Here is a 20,869-nt window from a genome sequence, read left to right as displayed (position 1 = left end):
CTGCTTACCATGTTCCGGCTACTTACGTTTCGACAACCTCGCGATAAACATCGCAGCCGCCCAGTGTGACTGAGCCAGCGTGATCAACGAGACGGCAGAGATCGCAGATTCGTCAGCATGTCATCCTTAAAATCCGAGCCGGCCGGTGAATGCTTGTCCTCAACTCAGCAAAAGCTATACATAGGACGGTACGACGTGTACGGGCATCGAGTCTACGCCTTGATGGAAGAAGCCGCCTTGACGAAACTTCGGTTTATGTCGTGGGCCCGGGAGATATTTGTGTTTATATATGAGTCCTGACGACGCTTTTCTACCACTGCCATCCTGTCGTATCAAGAGTGATCTCTATATCTAACAGCCTAAGATGTCTCTCGAAAAGAAGTCTATGCCGTATGGTACGCCTACACTCATCCGCCCGTACTGGAGTACTGTGCTAACTAACGCTACCGCTGAATGTAGTTCGTCTGGGTAAATCTGGTCTGAAGGTGTCCAAGATTATTCTGGGGTGCGGGTCGTACGGAAGCAAGGGCTGGAGCGAGTGGGTCATCGACGACCAAGAGGAGGCCAATAAGCACATCAAATACGCGTCAGTCGAGCGCCCTGCTCATAGCAGTCGTTGCTCTGACTGACGACTCTACTTATGCGTGCGGCAGATATGACCACGGCATTCAGACGTTTGACACGTCAAATGTGCGTATAGACCCCGAAATGTGCGATGCACTGACCACTGAAGACGGTCATCTCTAGGTGTACTCGAACGGCCTCTCGGAGGTCATGCTCGGCAAGGCCATCAAGGAGCTCCAGGTGCCCCGCGAGGAGCTCGTCATCTTGACGAAGGTCAGTCCATGCATAGTGGAGTACTCGTCTGTCTATAGTGACTGCGGCCGCATGCAGGTTTACTTCCCGATTGCACCTAAGTATGATCTGAACCTCATGGGCAAGAACTCCGAGGACCATGGTATAATCAACCAAAAGGGCCTCGGTCGCAAGGTGTGTGGACTCAATCATTGGGTACTGACGGGTCTATATCATGGCATGGCTTGATATTTAGCATATCTTCGACTCTGTGAAGAAGAGTCTCGAGCGCCTGCAGGTCGACTACATCGATGTTCTCCAATGTGAGCGCCGGTATGGTTGAGATATGCTAGCAACGCTGATACAATGCATTGAAAACCACAGGTCATCGGTTTGACTACGATACGCCGATTGAGGAGACAGTACGGTGATTTCTCAACGGATGACTTGACCCCACATTTATGTATCATCCACAGATGCAAGCCCTTCATGACGTCGTGAAAGCCGGGTACGCCCGGTACATCGGTATGAATTCGTGCTATGCATATCAGTGTACGTTTCCCACATCTCTCGACGAAAACCAATCCTAACGATGCAATCCCGCAGTCCACGCAATGCAGAGTATGTGGCGTTGGTCAATGCCAGGTCGCCCCATGCAAAGGCTGACGTGACACCGACCATAGACTATGCCATCCAGAACAAACTTACACCCTTCGTCTCGATGCAGAACCACCACAGCCTCGTCTACCGCGAAGAGGAGCGCGAGATGTTCCCCACGCTCAAGGTTCATGCTACCGTAGGCCTCAGTCGATCTTTCTCCATGCTCACACGTTGCGTGTAGATGTTCGGCGTGGGCGCGATCCCATGGTCACCCCTCGGCCGCGGTGTCCTCACCCGGCCGCTCTCCGCCCAGACGAGGCGCGGGGAGATGGACGCGTCAGTGCCTCCCCTCCTCCGTGCACATCCATGGTCACTCATCCTCTTGCCCTGGCCGATTCCGCAGCTTCACAGGGTTCCAGAAGACGTGGGCGGGCACTGCTGACATCGTCACCCGGTGCGTTGGTCCCACCAAGTCGTGCTGCTGCTCGCTGACGCTGGAAACGGACGCGCGCAGGGTGGAAGAGCTCGCGGGCAAGAAGGGAGTGAGCATGGCCCAGGTCGCACTCGCGTGGACCTTGGCGAAGGACGGTGAGTGTTTGCGCTCTGAGTCGGGCTGGCGAGCGATCGCCCATATCGGAGCGTTCGTGTTGTTGACATGGACACGTTTTCTACGATGTTGCAGGGATAACGGCGCCGATCGTGGGCACGACGAGTTTGAAGAACCTTGAGGACCTCATCGGTGAGTTCACTCGATTGTTCACATGTGTCTCTTAAGTGTTCTGTGCTGCGCGCCGTCCGGGACGCTGGCTCGAGGAAGGGCGTCGTGTTACGACTCGCGCAAGTCATGTGTGCTGATGGCAGGTGAACGTAGACGCAATCAACGTGGAGCTGACCTCGGACGAGATCAAGTACCTCGAGGAACCGTACAAGCCGCTGGAGGTGTATGGCCATGCGTGAGGAGACGGGGCATGGAAATGTGATCTTGGCGATGGGTAGACACTGTACATGATAGACATACTAATTCACGACAAGTGACATGAGCACTCGGTGACGATGCTATCGAAATTGAACATCCTACTCACGGTGTACCGATGTAAGCACTAAAGAATAGTCAGGAGTCGCTGCGTCCCCGCAATGGCTCGGGTCTGAACAAATTCACAGGGAAGCTCGGACGTCTAGTCCCTCAGGATCCTATCGACGTGCAACTTGATGTTTCGTGCACAGTCGCAGGGAATGCCTGCATTCATCCATTTACTTACAAGCCACCTGTTGCCCTCATTGTATCAGTTACATACATCACGCACAACATTGAACCGGTCGTCGAGATTTCAACTTAGATGTTCATCCCCTCAGACATGGCCACAAACCGCCAGCGGCTTGTACGGCTCCTCAAGGTGTTTAATCTCATCCGGAGTCAACTCCACGTTGATCGCGCCTGCGTCCGCCAGTCATGAGCACTCACTGCACCACGCGCAGGGCAGCTATGACTCACCGATAATGTCCTCGAGGTTCTTCAGGCTCGTCGCGCCCACGATCGGCGCCGTCACGTCTGCAACGCAGAAAGCGCGTCCACATCAACACTACGAATACCCCGCCAGACTCAATGGGGTGATCAGTGATAAGCACTCACCGTCCTTCGCCAAGCTCCACGCAATCGCCACCTGGGCCATGCTCACCCCCTTCTTGCCCGCGAGCTCCTCCACCCTGCATACGTCATGTATACACATCAACGAGGAACAGCATGTTTGTGTCGGAGTAACGTACCGAATAACGATGTCAGGGGTGCCCGCCCATGTCGAGTAGGGTCCTATGAAACTGCGGGACGGCTAGGTAAGCACGAGCTACTGCGGAACGAGGAAGCGGCACTGACACGTCATTCTCTCCGCGCTTCGTCTGCGCGGAGAGTGGGCGAGTGAGGGTGCCGCGGCCGAGGGGCGAATACGGGATCGCGCCGACGCCGAACATCTACCCGCAGACCGTCAGAACGGAGGGATCTAGACGGCCTGACGGGGGAGAACGGCACCTTGAGTGTGGGGAACATCTCGCGTTCTTCCTCTCGGTAGACGAGGCTGTGGTGGTTCTGCATCGAGATGAACGGCGTAAGCTTGTTCTGGATGGCGTAGTCTGTCGGCGCAGGTACGATCTCAGCGTTGAGATGTGTTCTATTTGAGAGTAAGCCGAGGGTACGTACTCTGCATCGCGTGAACTGTGGGTGTTAGCTGTAGGCTGCTAGACGCAGTCAGATAAATCAGTCTACGCACACTGATAAGCATGACACGAGCTCATGCCGACATATCGCACGTAGCCAGCTTGCACGACGTCGTGAAGGGCTTGCATCTACAGGTTCGATGGTAAGACTAGCTCATACCGTATCGTGAGCCTCGTACATACCGTCTCCTCGATAGGCGTGTCGTAGTCAAACCGATTGCCTGCATTGCCCGACCTTCGTCAAGCCGCGATGTTGAACCCTGATGGCACTCACACTGAAGGACATCGATGTAGTCCACCTGCAGGCGCTCAAGGCTCTTCTTCACAGAGTCGAAGATATGCTAGAGGGCGTATGTCGTCGGTATATGTGCCGGCTTGTGTCTAGGGTGCCAGTACACGTACCTTGCGGTTGAGGCCCTTCTGGTTAATCACACCAAAGTCCTCGGGTTTCATGTAGCAAATGTTCATGTCGTACTCAGGCGCTATCGGAAAGTAAATCTGCAGACAGTCAGCGGCTTGAGGATGGTGACTCGGCTTGGGTGGTCTGACCTTTGTGAGGATGACGAGCTCCTCGCGGGGTAGCTTGAGTTCATTGATAGCCTTGCCGAGCATGACCTCAGAGAGGCCATGCGAGTACGCCTACAGCCATGCATCGTCAGTTGCTTGCACGGCGCATATTTCGGCTGTAACCCGCACATCTGCCGTATCGAATGTCTGGATCCCATGGTCATATCTGGCGCACCGACACGATCAGCTAAATATCTAGCGCAATTACTGGAGCAAGGCCCGCTCTCAACTGACGCGTATTTGATGTGCTTGGTGACTTCTTCCTGGTCGTCGATGACCCACTCGCTCCAGCCCTTGCTGCCGTACGACATGCATCCCAGGATGATCTTCGATACTTTCAGACCGGACTTTCCCAGGCGTACTGTATACCAGTAGTGAGTAGTGATTAGAGCACCCGCAGAGAGGGACACACCGTAAGGCATAGACTTGTTCTCGAGAGACATGGTGGTGGTCAGAGGCTGAGCAGAGTGCAACTGATGTCGTCGGTAGCTGGATATGAAGGGAAAACTCTGGAAAACCCGGTTATAGGCGGAGATGTCTGAACCTCAAATCCCATGGCTTCAGATCAGACATGGTGTCGAAGGACATCCATCCGGATGGAGGGATCAGGCCTTGCACGGCACAAATCAGTAGAGTGCGCGGGCTGTTGCTGCTTCTGGTGTGTGGGCAGGTGTCTACGAACTAGGTCATAGTCCGATGCGAAGCCATCCGGGGAGCGTGACCAGAGCTGATATATATCGTGGCCAGTAAACTGAGTATACTTAGTACATCCTCGTTACCACTGATTGCATGCCCACGGACCAGGCTCATGAATGCACCCATATCTGTTCAGACAACTCACTAGGCCTCTTCCGGCACAACCAAGTGTTTGTCTGCATGATATCAAGCACATCCTCCCTCCTTCCGACTCTACGAGAGCCCAAATGGGTATAAGGCTTTCCCACCAATAAACGGGGAGTCTACTAGAACACTCCCAGAACAAGCTCCTGGTGACAGAGATGAGTGATTGACACCGAGGTGATGCGAGTGGGTGCCCACCGATAACCGCAATAGTAGTACACACTTCAGCGTCACAACTTCATACCTACGAATCCGAGCTGGCAGTAGACCACGTCTTTACATTCCCCAGCCTTCCAACCATTGATTTGACCAGGACAACATCCGGGCAGACTTCGTGATAGAGTTCGAGACGGAGGGTTCACGCTCAAGGTTGGTATGAAGAAGCTCTCCTGGACAACCTCAGGACTGAGTCGCGCCCACGTGATCAACGCGACGCAGTTTCCCCGCCCGGCGCCGGACGTAGCGAACCCTTCATCGAATACAATGTGCGAATTCACCATAATCTTTCAGTCTGAGATCCGACTCTGACCTGAGGCACGTAGTGTTATCGTGAGCACTCCATCGAAACAACGCATTATATGATGAACTGGGTTTCTAGTAGATCTACAAACATGCGAGCCTTCTCAAATACATACTACCACGATTTGCATATACAGTGACACTGGGAGTCCGAGACTGACAAGAGTGAGCCGCATCCGCGCCGGGTTTGTCCTGAGATCTCAATCGTGCCCGAAGATCTCCAGCGGCTTGTACGGCTCCTCGAGGGACTTGATCTCCTCCGAAGTCAGCTCGACGTTGACCGCGCCTGCAGCAACACAGACCCATCAGCACAACAAGTCCGCAGCCAGTTGACCGCCCAGGGCACCCGGAAAGCGAAACAGGGCACTCACCGATGAGGTCCTCCATGTTCTTGAGGCTCGTCGTGCCCACAATCGGCGCAGTGATGCCTGCGTGGAATCCCCTGGTGAGTACGGGCGCCCTCACAGCCGCGCCTGACACTCACCATCCTTGGACATACTCCACGCGAGCGCGACCTGCGCCATGCTCACGCCCTTCTTCTTCGAGATCTCCTCGACCCTAAGTGAAATTCCGTCAGCACGGATGGACCAGGCTCAGTCTCAGCAGTGTGCCGTACCGGTTCACGATATCAGACGTGCCCGCCCACTGCTTGTACGGTCCCGCCCAGCTAGCGAGACCCGCGTCAGTGAAGAAGTAAGATACACGGTAAAAAGCGGAGGACACCCACCCGTCGGTCTCCCCGCGCTTCGTCTGCACAGATAGCGGGCGGGTGAGAACACCGCGGCCCAGGGGCGACCACGGGATCGCGCCGACGCCGAACAACTGTGTGGGGCGCGTCAGGAAGAAGGGATCATGCAGGGAGCACTCGCGGGAGTCGCACCTTGAGGGTGGGGAGCATCTCGCGCTCCTCCTCGCGGTAGATCAGGCTGTGGTGGTTCTGCATCGAGATGAAGGGCGTGAGCTTGTTCTGGATGGCGTAGTCTGTCAGCGAGGCAAGTCAGCAAGTTAGCGCGTCTTGCCTTATCGGCGTGCACGTACTCTGCATCGCGTGGACTACGGGAATGTTTGTGCGGTCAGTGTTGTTCGAGCGGTTAGAGGGAGTTGGTCTACGCACACTGATAGGCGTAGCAGGAACTCATTCCGATGTAGCGCACGTATCCCGCTTGCACGACGTCGTGGAGGGCTTGCATCTGCAGCATCATGTGAGTGCACATCCGCGGTACGCCACGGGATGATTACGAACCGTCTCCTCAATCGGGGTCCCAGAGTCGAACCGATGGCCTAACCAGCCCATTCAACTCCAATCAACGAACGCGTCATTTGCTATGGCACTCACACTGGAGGACATCGATGTACTCGACTTGCAGGCGTTCCAGACTCTTCTTCACAGAGTCGAAGATGTGCTACAAGCCGCTTGGCGTCAGCGTATGCGCCTCGGAACTCCGGGTCCCAAGAGATGCACACATGCCTTGCGGTTCAGCCCTTGCTGATTGATAATGCCATATTCCGCGGGGTTTGCCCCGTAGAGCAGTATGTCGTGCTTGGGGGCCACCGGGAAGTAAACCTATGTATAGTTAGCACGTCGCCAATGACCAGCTCAATCTGGACGACTCGACCTTTGTCAGGACAACGAGCTCCTCGCGGGGCAGCTGCAGCTCCTTGATCGCCTTGCCGAGCATGATCTCAGATAGGCCGTTGGAGTACACCTTGTTAGCAGACGGCTCTCAGTCGTCTGTACATCGAGTAACGTCAGGACATACATTGGCCGTGTCGAAAGTCTGGATTCCGTGATCATATCTGCCGTGAAGGATGTCAGCGCAGCCCGTCGTGCAGGGGCCGTGTCCCACTCACGCAAATTTGATGTGCTTGTTGACTTCTTCCTGGTCGTCGATAACCCATTCGCTCCAGCCCTTGTTGCCGTACGACATGCACCCGAGAATTATCTTGGATACCTTCAGGCCGGACTTGCCCAGGCGAACTATATAGAACATGGCAGCATTAGTACAATCTAGCATTCTGCGGATACAAACACACCGTATGGGACGGTCTTCTTTGCGACGGACATGTTGAAATGTTCAGAGGGGATAGTTAGAGGGGGAATGGGGTCGATGCTGGGTACCTCCCCACGAGGGGCTTAAATACTGCTCGCCGGGGCACTTCTGGTAGGCCTGGTGCATGCTTCCGGTATGACTAAGCAGAGAGGGACGGGCGGCGAAGACAGTGGGTGCCCGCCCGACGATCAAGCCAGCAAATGATGATTGTGAACTGCATGCCGAGCCAACTGTGGTACGCGTCCTTTGCTGTTCGCCGAGGATAACCAAACTGTTCCGACACTCAAACGACGCGGGAGTGTAGTTCAGTAAGTGATCGACGCTGCACTGCATTGGATCTTGATTTCTTGACTTACGAATCAGAGATTCAGACTCGGACTCGGAATGCCGCCACAGGTGGCAGTGATCGATTGATCCCTTGCTCGCGCGTTTGCGTTGAGTGGTGTCGGTGCCCGGCAGTGCGTCGCGACGAGTCCCCTTTACTACTTTCCTTCCTTTGCTACCCTCGAGCGGGCTTTTGAGGATTTGGATTGCTAGGGGTGGGGTGGTAGGCGATGGAGCATAAGCTTAGCGTCAATGGAGTTGGGCAACATCCTGTACGACATGATATCAAGTGACAGCGAGCACACAAAGCGAAGCAAGTGTGAAATGAATGAAAATCGACCAATATTTGAAAGCCTTGGGTGTACGAGCAAGGGAAACAGGGGTCTGTTCTCCTCCTCCTCCGGCCTCTCAACAAGGGCGCTTGTTAAGTCCACTGACTCGGAAGTGTCCCGAGTCGCTCGAGGTTCAAACGATCAAACGTTCAAGTTGTACGTTGAATAGAGTCAGAAGGTCAGATGGCACGCAGCCTCACGGTAAGTGTCCCCTTCGATGAGCGAGACGCGGATGCGTATCTTGACTGTATCCCGGGCCTCAAGGCCTCAAGGCTATCACAGCAGTACCGTGCGTCGATAGGGAGCATTGTGATAGTACAAACCCGGACGGCCTCGTGCTACTTACGTACATAAAGGGCGTACCTTCACTTCTCGACCGTCTGTGCTGGTCGGTAGCGTGTACGTCGAGCGATAGGCTCAGCGTACCCACTATGCGATCGTTCATGAGTAGATGAACGGGGCACGTCGACCGTGCGGTAATGCGCGTCCGTCGTGCCGCCTTGCACAGTTGGGGGGACGACCTAGAGGTCGTCCCACGGCACGAGAGTGCCATGTTCCGTGTTGCCAGAGCCGCGGGCCGTCAAATAGATGTCGCCAGAGTCGAGAGAAAGGCCTCCCGGGTTCAATAGAGGAGCGCGGAAGCGAGGGAGAAGGGTAGGAGGGGAAGGATTCGACGATCTTGCGTCGCCAGAGGGTCTGTCGGCCGCGCTGCTACATAGCTGAACTCGCGGTAGTTCAGCCAGACAGTTTCTGGCGATTTGAGCTCGCGTGTCCTTTGGGACGATGCGAGTGCAGTCTTGCCGCGCGGGCGGGTGGTCGTGGTGGCTGCCCGAGTCCTGGTCATCGTCGAGTCGTGGTGGCAGCCTGGCGCGCTGGGCGCTAGCGCTCGGCCCGGGGGCGCCCACCACGCTAGGCGACTCGGGCGTCTCTTCAGCGGACTCTGCGGAGGGCGAGCAGGACCGTTCGGAGTCGAGGACGCGTTTTAGCTCGTGGAGGAGGAGGAGGAGGAGGAGGAGGAGGAGGAGGAGGAGGAGGATCTAATCCCGCTTGACGCCGACATGGGTCTCGTTGAGTATGACGGCTCGGACACGTCTGACCAGGAGGAGGAAGAATGGGGCGGTATAGACGCGGACCAGTCGGTCAAGAAACGAAAGAGGACAGAGGAAGACGGCAAGAAGGGCAGGTAAAAGAAGCTGCGCTCACCAACATTTACGAGCTACGAAGACTACGCGCAGATGATCGAGGACGGGCCGGAGGACAACATGTAGCCTACTGCGTCGTTCTCGTATGCTTCTACGAGCGGACACAGCTTTAGTTTGCTCTATCATTATTTCCTGGTGACCGCCTCAATTGACATCATTTCCAGCCACCACAGGGGAAGTTCAAAGCAGCGATACTAGTGAAGTCATCGCCTACTGCCAAGATTCAATTCGTGGTGCTGACTTGGTACTGACTCGGGCTTTGGGTCCTGTGGCAGGGTACTCGTTAAGTTACATCCCCTTACCTTGCGCAGTATCTGGCAATGTTGAAGCTGCGACCCGCGTCGGAATCATGACCGAGAACTGAATGCGGTTGTTCTTGTTTCAGCGTACTTATAACCCGGTAGATTGAGGTATGCCACATCCGAGCATATATGCCTGACAGACCCATTTAACATATATGCGCATGACAGATACAGTCCTTCATCTACTTGATCTACTTGAATTTTGAGGTGTTAGTCCATGCACGGGTGAGCGTATTGCTGGCATGTAATCCGGTGCCACTCGAGATATACTCAAATCGGTTTCGTTTAGGCTTCGTTCAGGTCGCCTTCGCTGGATGTAGATGCTACGCCGCTGCGCGGCCATCGTTCGCGTTCACGGCACTACATCTCGTCCACCCTTGGAACGTGTGTCCATTCAACACTGACCTTCACTTTGCATTTCGCGTTGGGGTCCCTAAAGAACGTCCCCATCACGCTCGACCTGGGAGCGGGGGCGGGGGCGGGGCGAATAGCGTGCGGGTGCAGGCGGTGTACTCGGGCTTAGAGTTGGGTAACGCGTTTCATTCTGTCTCATTCGAACGTAGAGGGCCACGACTGGAGGGGAGTAGACGCATCTATGAACACGACGGCGACTAGTTGACTGCGATGACAGACAGGCCGAAGCAAGCTCTTGAGCTTGCTTATATGCACAGCATCGCGCGCGCGGAGACGGGCTCAGACAGCAGGCATCGACGTCCGAGCCCGCCTCTCTCATTCGCGCCGGCTGCCAGTGGCCCTGCGTGGAGCGTGTACAGCGATTACGCCGAAGACATGAGTGACAATGTCAAGTGGGGTGGTCGCGTGTTCAACGCTGTACCGTTTCTCGAGGAGATAGAATATGGCATGGAGAGGATGGGCATCGGCCAGGTATGTATGAGGGTCCGCATTCCTCATCATGCAGGGAGTGTCGCGTCGGACTCGCGACCGCACAGTGCTCATCTCTTGATGTGTAGGTGGCCGAATGAACTGGTGCGACGCATGCTGTGTAGATGCGATGCACCATAGTCCCTGGCTGGCACTGAATCGGATGCAAGCCTAGCCCGCGTGTCCCTTCCTCGGTTTATAACGCTGCGCAGCCTCGATCCCACGTCTATGTGGTCCACCTTGATTATCGATAAGTGTTCATTCAAGAAGCTCAAGGTTCGGACACTCGCGCGCGCTCACCAGACTCAGGCGCACTGCGCCCAGAGAGAGCAGTTCTCTCTATGCGATTTCCGTGCACTCGCCGCGGACTGCATGCGAGTAATGTGAGTACTGCCTTGCACAGTATTCGAGCCATAGCGGACTAATCTAGCGCTGACTTCACAGTGTCCACTGAAAGCAAAGGACTGCTTCCGACACCGTGCACTAATCTGTGTTCGAGGCTTCTATACGCGCCGATGAGCTAGCGCTACGTCGTATCGATGCATATATAATCACCTATCATTGCCTACGCTGTCCTTGCGTTCCCCTTTTCGTCCAGCTGCGCGCACCAAGAGTCATTGAACGGCCTCACGAGGTACGACTCCACCTTTCCCAACGGAAATCCTTACTGACGTCGTGTTTTGCTCGCAGCGTCGTGAGTAATAGACAGTCGTACTAAGCGACTCGCCAACCGACGACCGGGACGGCACATCTTGGCTTGTCCAGTAGCAAGCATACGTACCGGAACTCAGGTAGTGTGTTATCACATTAGCTTCTGGAGAGCCGTGATCTGAGACGATGCCAGTAGTAAGGTGTCTTCACCGTCGAGGATCGGCTTGGCCATCGCACACGTGCACGACTCCTTGCCACTTTCATCAGTGCGGCAGCTCTCTCGAATCGCCGTAGCGTATACTGCGTCCTGCGGAATGGACGGAGACGGGTTGATGTAAGTATCATTGTCCGGACGCAGGTGACATGGCTTACGCACAAGTGACACAGTGCAGCCGCAACGTCCGAATGCTCATCTCACGGACCTTCGATTCCACGGCTTCCTGTGGAGGTCTGTGAACGGATCATCGACTATATAGCTGCGGGATGGGATATCAAATACATTACTGCAACTGGCCAGCCACATCTGACTACTCTCACATCCTGCGCGCTCGTATGCCAAGACTGGTACTTCCTGACGTGGTACCATCTGCGTCGACGCATTCATCTCCGAGACCGGAAGGACGTCCTCTCGCTCTTCAAGACACTCCGCGCAAAACCGCGCCTCCGTGAGGTCATTCAACAGGTCGTTATATCAGGTGCCGCTCCTGGGGAACGTCAAGCAATTCGACACCTGGGGACGTTTGCCGCCCTGCTCGCGGGCAAGACTCTGATGTTGTCGAGTATCACCATTGAGGATGCTGAATGGACCATCGGCTCGGTCCGAACGGAGGACATCGACTACCTGGCTGCGTTCAGCTCCATTGAGACTCTGATCGTTCGCAATGTCACCTTGTCGAGCGTTACTCAGCTGTCCCGCCTCGTGGCAGCACTCCGGGGGCTTGTGGTCTTATGGTGCTACAATGTTGACTGCGTGCAGAAACAGCAAGTCTCCCCGGCTTCTCTCCCACTCAACTGTGCAAATCTTGAGGATCTCGGAGTGGTATGGGTTGCACCAGCCGTCGAGGACCTCTTCGTGCAAATCAGCCGGGCTTCTCGAGTGCGCAGTCTCGAAATTGGGGTGAACGGGGAGTTGGATCCATCCTCGGCAGCCAGCAGAAGCCAGAATTTGCTGGATGCGAGTTCTACATCTGCAGAATCGGCTGTGCTCTATATTGCTCCCGATTCTCCTGTTCGTGATGGTACAATCGAAGCCGTGGTCGGAAAGTTTTCTCAGTTGTCTATATGGCAGTCAATCGGCTGATTGTTTCGTACCTACAGAACGGCATTACAACCTTTCGCACTACGACCACCTGTGGAGGTTAGATATATTGCTGTACCACCCCTTCGCGCAATGGCCCTGGATTCCACATATCCTGTCTCGCATCACCTCGAAACACTTCCAGGCTATGTCTGTTACGTTGGTGCTTCGGAAAGACCACATGGTCGACGACTTGGACGGAGTGCTGACAACAATGGAGCAAGATGATGTCCTGGCACGATTGGACAGTATACTGCGGGAGAAGCGCTTCTCCAGTACTGTTCTGTCGCGCGGCGTCTGTCTGGGCATTGACCATGATTACAGCAGTTGGAAATCTGGCGATGAGCTTACTGGGATGGGTTCAGGACTCCGGGAACGGTACCATCGGTGGGACGAGTTCGTCAGGCAGAGGATGCCACACTCGCATGGACGAGGTATACTGACGTACGTAGTACTGTGGACTAAGCCAATCTGCGAAGAAAAGTTGAGTAACCCTTACAGCACTATCCATGACACACGGGAATACGACAACTGGGAAACGGACATGAAAGTGATACGTTCTAGCACGCTAGCTGAACAGACGAATGCCGAAGTAGAGGAACCCGAGGGTCGAGAAGACGAAGGTCCTCGAGGCGGCGCGGAGTGACGGCCTTGTCACCATGCATGCATGCTCGCACCGTCGCGTCCAGTCCGTGAGTATATGGAACCATCATTATTCAGCAACTTTGCTAATCTGTTGTACGGTCTCAAGGTATTGGACGACCCCGTGGCCACAACGCGGGTCGAAATATTCCTGATGTCGGGGAACACATGTACATCCACTCATGATCCTATGCAGAATTTTATTTTGATCTTTGGAGATGGAATGCTCAGCCGTGGTAAAGCTGAAATATATTGATCTACCTGCGACACGGTCAGAACGCTGTCACAGGTGATTAGTATGATGGTATGCGCCGTATTCGTAAAGACTTTCACCTCAGTCGTACAACTCGATTGAGGAACGAGGGGAGAAGGCGAGGCTGAGCGAGGATCATTTGTACGATTGAGCTCTGGTCTCAATTTCAGACGGTCAGTAAGTGTTTACATGTTAAAGTGAGCTGGGTTTCTGATGACTCTGCTTGTGCAATCATGCAATTCATCTGCGTACTACATATACGTACGACCCCCATTGTCCATCCCCAGACCTAGGAGCGCGAGATAGAAACGACCAAACCACACCCGCGCGCGGCCTGTCTCGGACTTGAGGTCCTCAAGCGAACCCAAAGACCTCAAGCGGCTTGTATGGCTCTTCGAGGGACTTGATCTCCTCCGGGGTCAACTCGACATTCACCGCGCCTGTAGCGACACGAGCCCATCAGCACAACTTTCATCCTACGAAAAGGCTGCCCTCTGGCCGCCCGTGGCGCTTCGAAAACGAAAGAGGACACCTACCGATGATGTCCTCCAGGTTCTTGAGGCTCGTCGTGCCCACAATCGGCGCGGTGACAGCTACATAGAATCCCCTGCTGAATACAAGAACTCTCATGACCGTGGCTGACACTCACCCTCCTTGGACATGCTCCACGCGAGCGCGACCTGCGCCATGCTCACGCCCCTCTTCTTCGAGATCTCCTCGACCCTGTCCGAGGAGAAACGTCAGTATGGAAGGCACTCCAGCTCCAGCGGATGTAACGTACCGGGTGACGACGTCAGACGTGCTCTCAAAATTCTTCATTGCTCCTGCCCAGCTAGTCAGTCCCGAGCCCGAGTCAGCGGCAGACTAGACTAAAGCGGAGGACACCCACCCATCGGTCTCCCCGCGATTCGTCTGCGCAGATACCGGGCGGGTGAGAACGCCGCGCCCGAGGGGCGACCACGGGATCGCGCCGACTCCGAACAACTACATGGTGTGGATCAGAACGAAGGAGTCGAACAGGGGAGCGGGTACCTCACCTTGAGCGTGGGGAACATTTCACGCTCCTCTTCGCGGTAGATGAGGCTGTGGAGGTTCTGCATCGAGATGAATGGCGTGAGCTGGTTTTGGATGGCGTAGTCTGTCCGGCATGTGCACGTCAGCATTCAATCGTGTTTTGCCTATAAGTCTGGCAAGGGCACGCACTCTGCATGGCATGGACTGCGGGCGCACTGCGTTAGCGTGCTATCGAGTTTGGCAAGCAGTTGGGAGAACGCACACTGATAGGCGTAGCACGAGCTCATGCCGATGTAGCGCACGTATCCCGCTTGCACGATGTCATGGAGGGCTTGCATCTGCCTCACTATGAGATGATATTCGCAGCGTGCCACCAGACAATCACGAACCGTTTCCTCAATCGGCGTGTCATAGTCGAAACGATGGCCTGCCAGTGGGCAAACTATTGAGCAACGCATGGTGCGTGTATCGTCATCTACGTCACTCACACTGTAAAACATCGATGTACTCGACTTGCAGGCGCTCAAGACTCTTCTTCACGGAGTCGAAGATATGCTACAAGCCGCTTGGCATTAGTATACGCGCTTTCGAACTCTCGAGAGATGCACACGCACCTTGCGGTTCAGGCCATGCTGATTTATGATGCCGAAGTCCTCGGGATTCGCCGCCAAGAGCGGCATATCGTACTTGGATCCCACCGGGGCATAGAGCTGTGTATATTGAGTTTGGTGCTGATAACAGGCTCAATGTGGATGACCTGACCTTTGTGAGAATAACGAGTTCCTCGCGGGGCAGCTGCAGCTCCTTAATTGCCTTGCCGAGCATGATTTCAGACAGGCCGTTGGAATATACCTTGAGCAGACGGCCCTCAGCCGCCCATACGGTGAACAACAGCCTTGTCAGCACGTACATTGGCCGTGTCGAATGTCTGGATACCGTGATCATATCTGCCGTGAAAGATGTCAGGGAAACCTGTCGTGTAGGGGTCGTGTTTCACTCACGCATATTTGATGTGCTTGTTGACTTCTTCTTGGTCGTCTATAACCCACTCGTGCCAGCCCTTGCTGCCGTACGACATGCATCCGAGGATGATTTTGGATACCTTCAGGCCGGACTTGCCCAGGTGAACTGCGTAGATCACAACAGCATCAGTGGGTACAATCCTGCATCCTGCAGATAATACATACCGTATGGCACGGATTTCTTTGCGACGGACATATTGGCTTGTTCTAAGGACTGTGGACACGGAATCGGGACAATGCTGAGAATCCTACCACTAGGGCTTAAGTACTGCTCGAGTACTTCTTGCAGGCCTAGTGCGTCATGCTTCCGGTATGACCAACTAAAGAAGGGGAAACTACGGCGAAGGCGGTGGGTTCCCGCCCGAGCGCTGGCAAGCAAACCAGTGACCATATACTGTGGACTGCATGCCGGGGAGCCGGCGGTGGTACGTATCCCCTTGCTGGCCGACGACAATGATCAGTATGCTATATGTGACGCTCAAACGACGCGGAAGACGATCAGCTTGTCCACAAACTACTTCAAGTTAGCGGACGCAGTACATCGTGCCCACGTGACACGCTCGTTGCGTTTCGTTCTCGTCGAATCTCGAGTCTCGACTCGTTTGTGACTTCAATTGTGGTTCAGTTGTGAGTTACAGAAGTGTCTGATATCAAGCAAGCACAGTGACATCGCGACTCAACTCGCAGACAAACTTGAAGTCAACGCTGCCGATCTCCTTCATGTCCAATTACGGTTTTATCGCACAGCCTGAGTTGTAGTCCACACAGGAAGCTGCACAAGCGACACTGGCAGTCGAGCTTCACGACAACAACAGCAACGTTGTGCATCATCTGCTGCAAAACGGTGTGAGAGCACCGCGACATGTGCTTTCAATGCGGTCAGTCTCAGCACTCAGTACTCAGTAGTGACTCGGCACTTACGATCTGCGGTGTCGCCGTCGAGGACACCGGATGGATGTCTGTACAGCACTGGCATCGCCCGACTTGCATCACACGAGCACTCCGTGACTGCATTCAATCCAACGAGTACCTGGACCCGACTTACCCAGGTTTCCTCAAATCGTCAATAGGAGGGTGCAGATGATCTAATTCGAGAGGAAGTGCATCGTGGGTAGCGAGGGTGTTGGGTAACGGGAATATCTCACTTTATCTCAGGAATCGGAGAATCCTGCAGTCTCGTCACCTCTCGATCGCTCGAGGAGCTGTGATCCGCCCGGGGCGCTGCGATACGCCGAAGGTTCTTCTGTATGCTGCATGTGAATACCGGAATGTCTAAGTTTAGTTTCCCTTCCCTTCCCTACCGGGGTTGTCGCTGAGATCTGGAAACGACAGCCTGACTCACCACCCATGGTGATTTATTGCGTGAAGCTGAAGTCACCTGCGACGCAGTCTATTCTGCGCTTTCATACCTAATATTACACTTGTGTCTGGTCAATCTTCTGCACACGGAAGTCTTTCGTCTAGAGCAGAGGCAGTATCTTGTCCGCTGCGCAGATGGTCAACTGGGACGTGACGGGCTCCACGGCGACGTGAGTGACAGTATCGCCCTCAGTCACAAGCACGAAACGCTGTATACGCCTCAATGTGAGAACTGGAAAGCTACTTGCGGAATAACATACCTTCGATCGCGGCGCACCGAGTAGTTCCGACGCATCGAAGAGCATGCCGAGGGAGCCAACGAACGCGCCCTTATCATCCGCGACGAAGTGAATGGCTGGAATGACAGACATGAGCACTCGCTCACACAGAGGGGACCTGAAATAACACGTACGCGTTCCGCCGGGGGCGAGTTGCTCCTTCCATGCTCTGGGAGTACATATGAGGCACAGTCAGGCCCAAATGGAGCAAACGTACTTCAGTGTGAAGACGTCGTTCACAGCAACAACATAGACATTGTCAATGCCCTTCTGCTTGAACTGGTCATAGGCCTTGATGTATCCGGGGATCTGTGCACTGCACGTCCCAGTGAACGCTCCGGGCACACCGACCTATGCATTCTACTTTAAACGCGCTTTTGTACATGTCGAAAATCGGATAGCGTACAAATACGTTTCTTCCCTTTATTCCCTCAAGCGTAAACGTTTTCGCTGCTTCCTCCTCCTTCACCGGAACTTTCGTGGGGATGGTAGAGCCAGGCTTGACCTCTGCCGCGGTCATGAGCGAGACTGCGGCTGAATGTGCGGCTTGAGTGGCAGTAGAGAGAAGAGACGCCATGGTAGAGATGAACGGAGGGAACAAAGTTGGGGAGGGTGGCAAAGACGCGAAGATGGTTTATATAGACGTGGATTGGCCGTGGATCGCCTGTGCCACCTTCGTCCATCGCGTGAGGCTCCTCTTCCCCATACCACATCTATCTCGATTTTTCCCACGCTCGGAAAAAGAGGTAAAACGGTAGATGAGTAGAGCTAAAGAGACCCACGAGGGGGTCGGTGGAGATCATAGGCATCAGCCCTATCCTACACGCACGCACGAGGGCGATCCAAAGAGCCAAGGACACCAGGTTGAGGGAAAATCGAGAGGGAAGTCTGAGAACCCGGCGCCAATTCCGACGACGCCGAGTCGGGGACGAACCGTCCTCGAAAAAATCTCTAAGACTATCAGAAGATCACCCAAACCACCAGCAGCTGCCATGTTAGGCATAGAACAAACCTATGAGACCGATAGCATCGAGGAAAATGAGACAGAGGAGGATAGGGCGAGTATGGAGTCGCCGACCCCAAGACCGAGTAGAAAGACCACAGACGTGAACATGATCGAGGACACTGACGACCTGTTCAGCCCAAAGAAGAAAAAGGGAGACGAGAGCATGCGCAATATGATCCTCCTTGAGGAGGCACTAGGACGCGCGGCATCCCTCTTAGAAGAGATGTCCATCCATGCTGAGTACACAACCACAGTTACCGAACACGCTGAAACCATTGCAGAACGACTCACCAAACCGAGAGAACCGCAGGTAGTCCCAACGACTAGGCCGGCGTCGCCAACGCCGCCCACCGCAAGCGCCGAAACGAAGCTACTGGACAGCATAGCGAAGACGATCGACAGACTGGCGACTCGGATGGACGCCATGGAGGCCAGGAACCCAACCTCCACCCCCGACACCATCTATTCAGAGGACGACACAGCCACCATAAGGACGACGACCACCAAAACCACGAGGGACAGGCCGACAGTCCGCACAGTGGTAGCGACCTCACAACCCATCAAACCGAAGCCGAGAGCACCGCCACGCCAGTCGCTCAACCCGCTGTCGGCGCACCATCACACGCGCTTGATAGTGGAGATGAAGGACAGCCCGACGGAGAAGGAGAGGCCGAGCGAAGTGGAGATCGTAAAGTACATCAACGAGATACTCAGAGGGAGCGACGAGAGTAAACACCTGTGGGTGGTGAACGTGAAGTTCAACGCCCACAACAACTGCATCATCTTCACGCGGTCTGACCTGTCGGCAGGGGAGCTTGCTCCTTTCGCGCCCAGTTTTGTAGGATTCTTCGCAGGTGACCGAGCGACAAGGATACGGGCGGACGAGAAATGGTTTAAGGTACAGTTAAACGGGGTCCGCACGCACAATGATAGCACGGGAGATATCGCAACTCCGGAGGAGGTAGAGGCGGAACTCCGGAGCCTGAACCCGGACTACGCCAAGATGGCAGTATGGGATCTTCCACGCTGGATGAGACACAGGGGAGACCTACTGACCAGAGCATTCTCGTCCGTCGTCCTCGCCCTCAAAACCCAAGCCGACGCCGACCACTTGGTGAACCGAGTGAAGAACATGGCCATAGCAGGCCAGTTCGCAGATGTTAAACGCTACGCTGACAAACCCCGGTGTTACAGTGCGGGCGATGCTGGGACTTCGGGCACACACGATCGCGCTGCCACGGAGCCGAAAAGTGCCGGATCTGTGGTGAAACGGCGCACAGTGAGGAGAACCACGTCTGCAAAGAGTGCGAAAGTGCGAAACCGGACGGAGACACGAACATGGAGGAGTGTAAGCATGATTACAAGTGCGCTAACTGCAACGGTCCGCACTCAGCAAACTGGCGAGAGTGTGCGAGCCGGGCCAGAGCAGCGGGCACCACGAAGTCCAAGCCGTCACGCGTACCGGAAGGGGTAAAGACCAGCTCCGCAGGTCCAGGGTGGAAAGAGGCACGAGGCCCAAAGTCAACGCCAAACGCCAACAAGGGCCAGGCGGAGGGAGCACCAGGGCCTAGCCAGGCACAACGCAAAGAGGACGCGCGGACCAAGAACCGTTACGAGGCCCTCAACCAAGAGAAGGCTAAGAACGACCTGGCGTCGCTAGAGAAGCGTTTCCCCCAGTTTGACACATCGTTCTGTCAAACCGCACTAGCAATATCTGACGACGATTTCACAGCAGCAGTTGCATACGCAGAGAGTAGGCTCTCACCAAGCCAGATCGCAGCAAGAATGCGAGACCAAGAGAAAGAACAAGCAGAGAGCCTCTCGGCGGCGTCAGTATGATAGACACAACGAAACCAATCCGCGTGCTCCAACTCAACGCCAACAAGCAGAACCCAGCGATCCATGCGCTGCTCAACACGGCAACAGACGAGGACTCGGCCGACATAGTCCTCGTCACCGAACCGTGGTGGGGTAACATAGGAAACGACACGAAGGGACCAGTATCGGAAGCGGCCGCGGGCTGGACGCCGATACTCCCAGTCTCCGCAGTGCCAAAGGGGAAACGTCCCAGAGCCATGGCGTACACGCGCCGGCGAGGGGACTTTTCAGTAACTCTACGCTCCGACATTGCTAATGACCTTGACATGCAGGTGCTCGAGATCGCCCAGGCCCCGCACCCTCCTACCATTATCGTCAACATCTACAACGATGACAAGAAGGAGGGAACGAGGTCAGCAGCGAAGAGACTCCAGCAACTCGACATCCCAGCAGAGCTGCCAGTCATCATCTCGGGAGACTGGAACCTCCACCATCCACTCTGGTCGCGCGTAGCGGACCCGGCCAACGCGAGGACGGACCAAACGGTGGACTGGCTGACGGAAAAGGGCTACATGATCAAGAACGAGAAAGGCGAACCCACCTACTTCTCGCACGACCACCGAACGCAGTCGACGCTCGACTTGACGTTCACCAACCCGAAGGCGACAGAACTCGACACGGCGCGGAACTGGCGCATAGACCGGGACATGGCGTTCGGATCGGACCACTTCGCGCTGAGGTGGGAGATTGACCACGGAGCGGAGGAGATCGACAATATCGCAGGAGAGCGATACAACTTCAAGGACACGGACCCGAAGGAATGGGGAAAGGCGTACAGGGCGGCCCTACAAGACCACAGCCTGGCCCTCAACCGCCTACAAGATTGACGGACCATACTCACGCCAGA

The 20,869-nt window shown here is 55.1% G+C and overlaps 6 protein-coding genes across 6 annotated transcripts; 2 read left to right on the top strand and 4 right to left on the bottom strand.

Annotated features, from left to right (window-relative positions):
• The first annotated feature begins 323 nt into the window (after nt 1-323).
• Nucleotides 324-2,477, top strand: B0H18DRAFT_1217490 (Aldo/keto reductase). Its single transcript, XM_048036690.1, has 15 exons — nt 324-395; nt 460-586; nt 654-690; nt 748-837; nt 895-990; nt 1,052-1,118; nt 1,180-1,217; nt 1,272-1,347; nt 1,402-1,416; nt 1,479-1,579; nt 1,637-1,731; nt 1,799-1,849; nt 1,910-1,983; nt 2,078-2,134; nt 2,267-2,477. The coding sequence occupies exons 1-15, from the start codon at nt 365-367 to the stop codon at nt 2,350-2,352; spliced, it is 1,041 nt and encodes a 346-aa protein (XP_047885219.1). The 5' UTR covers nt 324-364; the 3' UTR covers nt 2,353-2,477.
• A 133-nt stretch (nt 2,478-2,610) lies between these two features.
• On the bottom strand, nt 2,611-4,858 carry B0H18DRAFT_287756 (aryl-alcohol dehydrogenase). The gene is made up of 15 exons (XM_048037423.1): nt 4,583-4,858; nt 4,405-4,531; nt 4,300-4,336; nt 4,153-4,242; nt 4,006-4,101; nt 3,878-3,944; nt 3,787-3,824; nt 3,657-3,732; nt 3,587-3,601; nt 3,419-3,519; nt 3,266-3,360; nt 3,160-3,210; nt 3,026-3,099; nt 2,888-2,944; nt 2,611-2,830 (listed from the first exon to the last, which is right to left on the bottom strand). The coding sequence occupies exons 1-15, from the start codon at nt 4,611-4,613 to the stop codon at nt 2,745-2,747; spliced, it is 1,041 nt and encodes a 346-aa protein (XP_047885218.1). The 5' UTR covers nt 4,614-4,858; the 3' UTR covers nt 2,611-2,744.
• Nucleotides 4,859-5,729: 871 nt separating this feature from the next.
• B0H18DRAFT_1127811 (Aldo/keto reductase) lies at nt 5,730-7,594 on the bottom strand (the record flags this gene model as incomplete). The annotated part of the gene is made up of 15 exons (XM_048035307.1): nt 5,730-5,815; nt 5,901-5,957; nt 6,014-6,087; nt 6,146-6,196; nt 6,257-6,351; nt 6,410-6,510; nt 6,568-6,582; nt 6,644-6,719; nt 6,773-6,810; nt 6,866-6,932; nt 6,992-7,093; nt 7,146-7,235; nt 7,290-7,326; nt 7,381-7,507; nt 7,564-7,594. The coding sequence occupies 15 exons, from the start codon at nt 7,592-7,594 to the stop codon at nt 5,730-5,732; spliced, it is 1,047 nt and encodes a 348-aa protein (XP_047885217.1).
• A 3,536-nt stretch (nt 7,595-11,130) lies between these two features.
• B0H18DRAFT_287539 (uncharacterized protein) lies at nt 11,131-12,593 on the top strand. Its single transcript, XM_048037421.1, has 4 exons — nt 11,131-11,256; nt 11,313-11,413; nt 11,470-11,607; nt 11,661-12,593. The coding sequence occupies exons 3-4, from the start codon at nt 11,588-11,590 to the stop codon at nt 12,571-12,573; spliced, it is 933 nt and encodes a 310-aa protein (XP_047885216.1). The 5' UTR covers nt 11,131-11,256; nt 11,313-11,413; nt 11,470-11,587; the 3' UTR covers nt 12,574-12,593.
• Nucleotides 12,594-13,819: 1,226 nt separating this feature from the next.
• B0H18DRAFT_1127808 (aryl-alcohol dehydrogenase) lies at nt 13,820-15,697 on the bottom strand (the record flags this gene model as incomplete). Its single annotated transcript, XM_048035306.1, has 15 exons — nt 13,820-13,905; nt 14,002-14,058; nt 14,115-14,188; nt 14,247-14,297; nt 14,355-14,449; nt 14,503-14,603; nt 14,669-14,683; nt 14,742-14,817; nt 14,869-14,906; nt 14,968-15,034; nt 15,094-15,189; nt 15,242-15,331; nt 15,390-15,426; nt 15,481-15,607; nt 15,667-15,697. 15 exons carry the CDS (start codon nt 15,695-15,697, stop codon nt 13,820-13,822), a joined length of 1,041 nt encoding a protein of 346 aa, XP_047885215.1.
• Nucleotides 15,698-16,738: 1,041 nt separating this feature from the next.
• Nucleotides 16,739-17,830, bottom strand: B0H18DRAFT_287620 (Redoxin). Its single transcript, XM_048037422.1, has 5 exons — nt 17,545-17,830; nt 17,356-17,489; nt 17,273-17,307; nt 17,121-17,215; nt 16,739-17,069 (listed from the first exon to the last, which is right to left on the bottom strand). The coding sequence occupies exons 1-5, from the start codon at nt 17,713-17,715 to the stop codon at nt 16,962-16,964; spliced, it is 543 nt and encodes a 180-aa protein (XP_047885214.1). The 5' UTR covers nt 17,716-17,830; the 3' UTR covers nt 16,739-16,961.
• Between the last annotated feature and the right edge of the window lie 3,039 nt (nt 17,831-20,869).

Source organism: Fomitopsis serialis, assembly GCF_022376445.1.
Source record: "Fomitopsis serialis strain Sig1Antser10 chromosome Unknown B0H18scaffold_274, whole genome shotgun sequence".
NCBI classification, from domain to species: domain Eukaryota; kingdom Fungi; phylum Basidiomycota; class Agaricomycetes; order Polyporales; family Fomitopsidaceae; genus Fomitopsis; species Fomitopsis serialis.
Note: the sequence above shows the minus strand (reverse complement) of the source record. Positions and strands in the feature narration are given on the sequence as shown.

Bases quoted from the DNA above. Each gene is read 5' to 3' on its own strand.
- B0H18DRAFT_1217490 (XM_048036690.1), top strand. From the start codon at position 365: ATGTCTCTCGAAAAGAAGTCTATGCCGTATG. The intron at 991-1,051 runs GTGTGTGGACTC...CTTGATATTTAG, and splicing joins AAAAGGGCCTCGGTCGCAAG to CATATCTTCGACTCTGTGAA. The intron at 1,580-1,636 runs GTTCATGCTACC...CGTTGCGTGTAG, and splicing joins AGATGTTCCCCACGCTCAAG to ATGTTCGGCGTGGGCGCGAT.
- B0H18DRAFT_287756 (XM_048037423.1), bottom strand. From the start codon at position 4,613: ATGTCTCTCGAGAACAAGTCTATGCCTTACG. The intron at 4,337-4,404 runs GTCAGTTGAGAG...TCGGTGCGCCAG, and splicing joins ACCAAGCACATCAAATACGC to ATATGACCATGGGATCCAGA. The intron at 4,102-4,152 runs GTCAGACCACCC...GACTGTCTGCAG, and splicing joins AGCTCGTCATCCTCACAAAG to ATTTACTTTCCGATAGCGCC.
- B0H18DRAFT_287539 (XM_048037421.1), top strand. From the start codon at position 11,588: ATGGACGGAGACGGGTTGAT. The intron at 11,608-11,660 runs GTAAGTATCATT...CAAGTGACACAG, and splicing joins ATGGACGGAGACGGGTTGAT to TGCAGCCGCAACGTCCGAAT.
- B0H18DRAFT_287620 (XM_048037422.1), bottom strand. From the start codon at position 17,715: ATGGCGTCTCTTCTCTCTACTGCCACTCAAGCCGCACATTCAGCCGCA. The intron at 17,216-17,272 runs GTACGTGTTATT...CTGTCATTCCAG, and splicing joins ACTCGCCCCCGGCGGAACGC to CCATTCACTTCGTCGCGGAT. The intron at 17,070-17,120 runs GTATGTTATTCC...AGGCGTATACAG, and splicing joins TCGGTGCGCCGCGATCGAAG to CGTTTCGTGCTTGTGACTGA.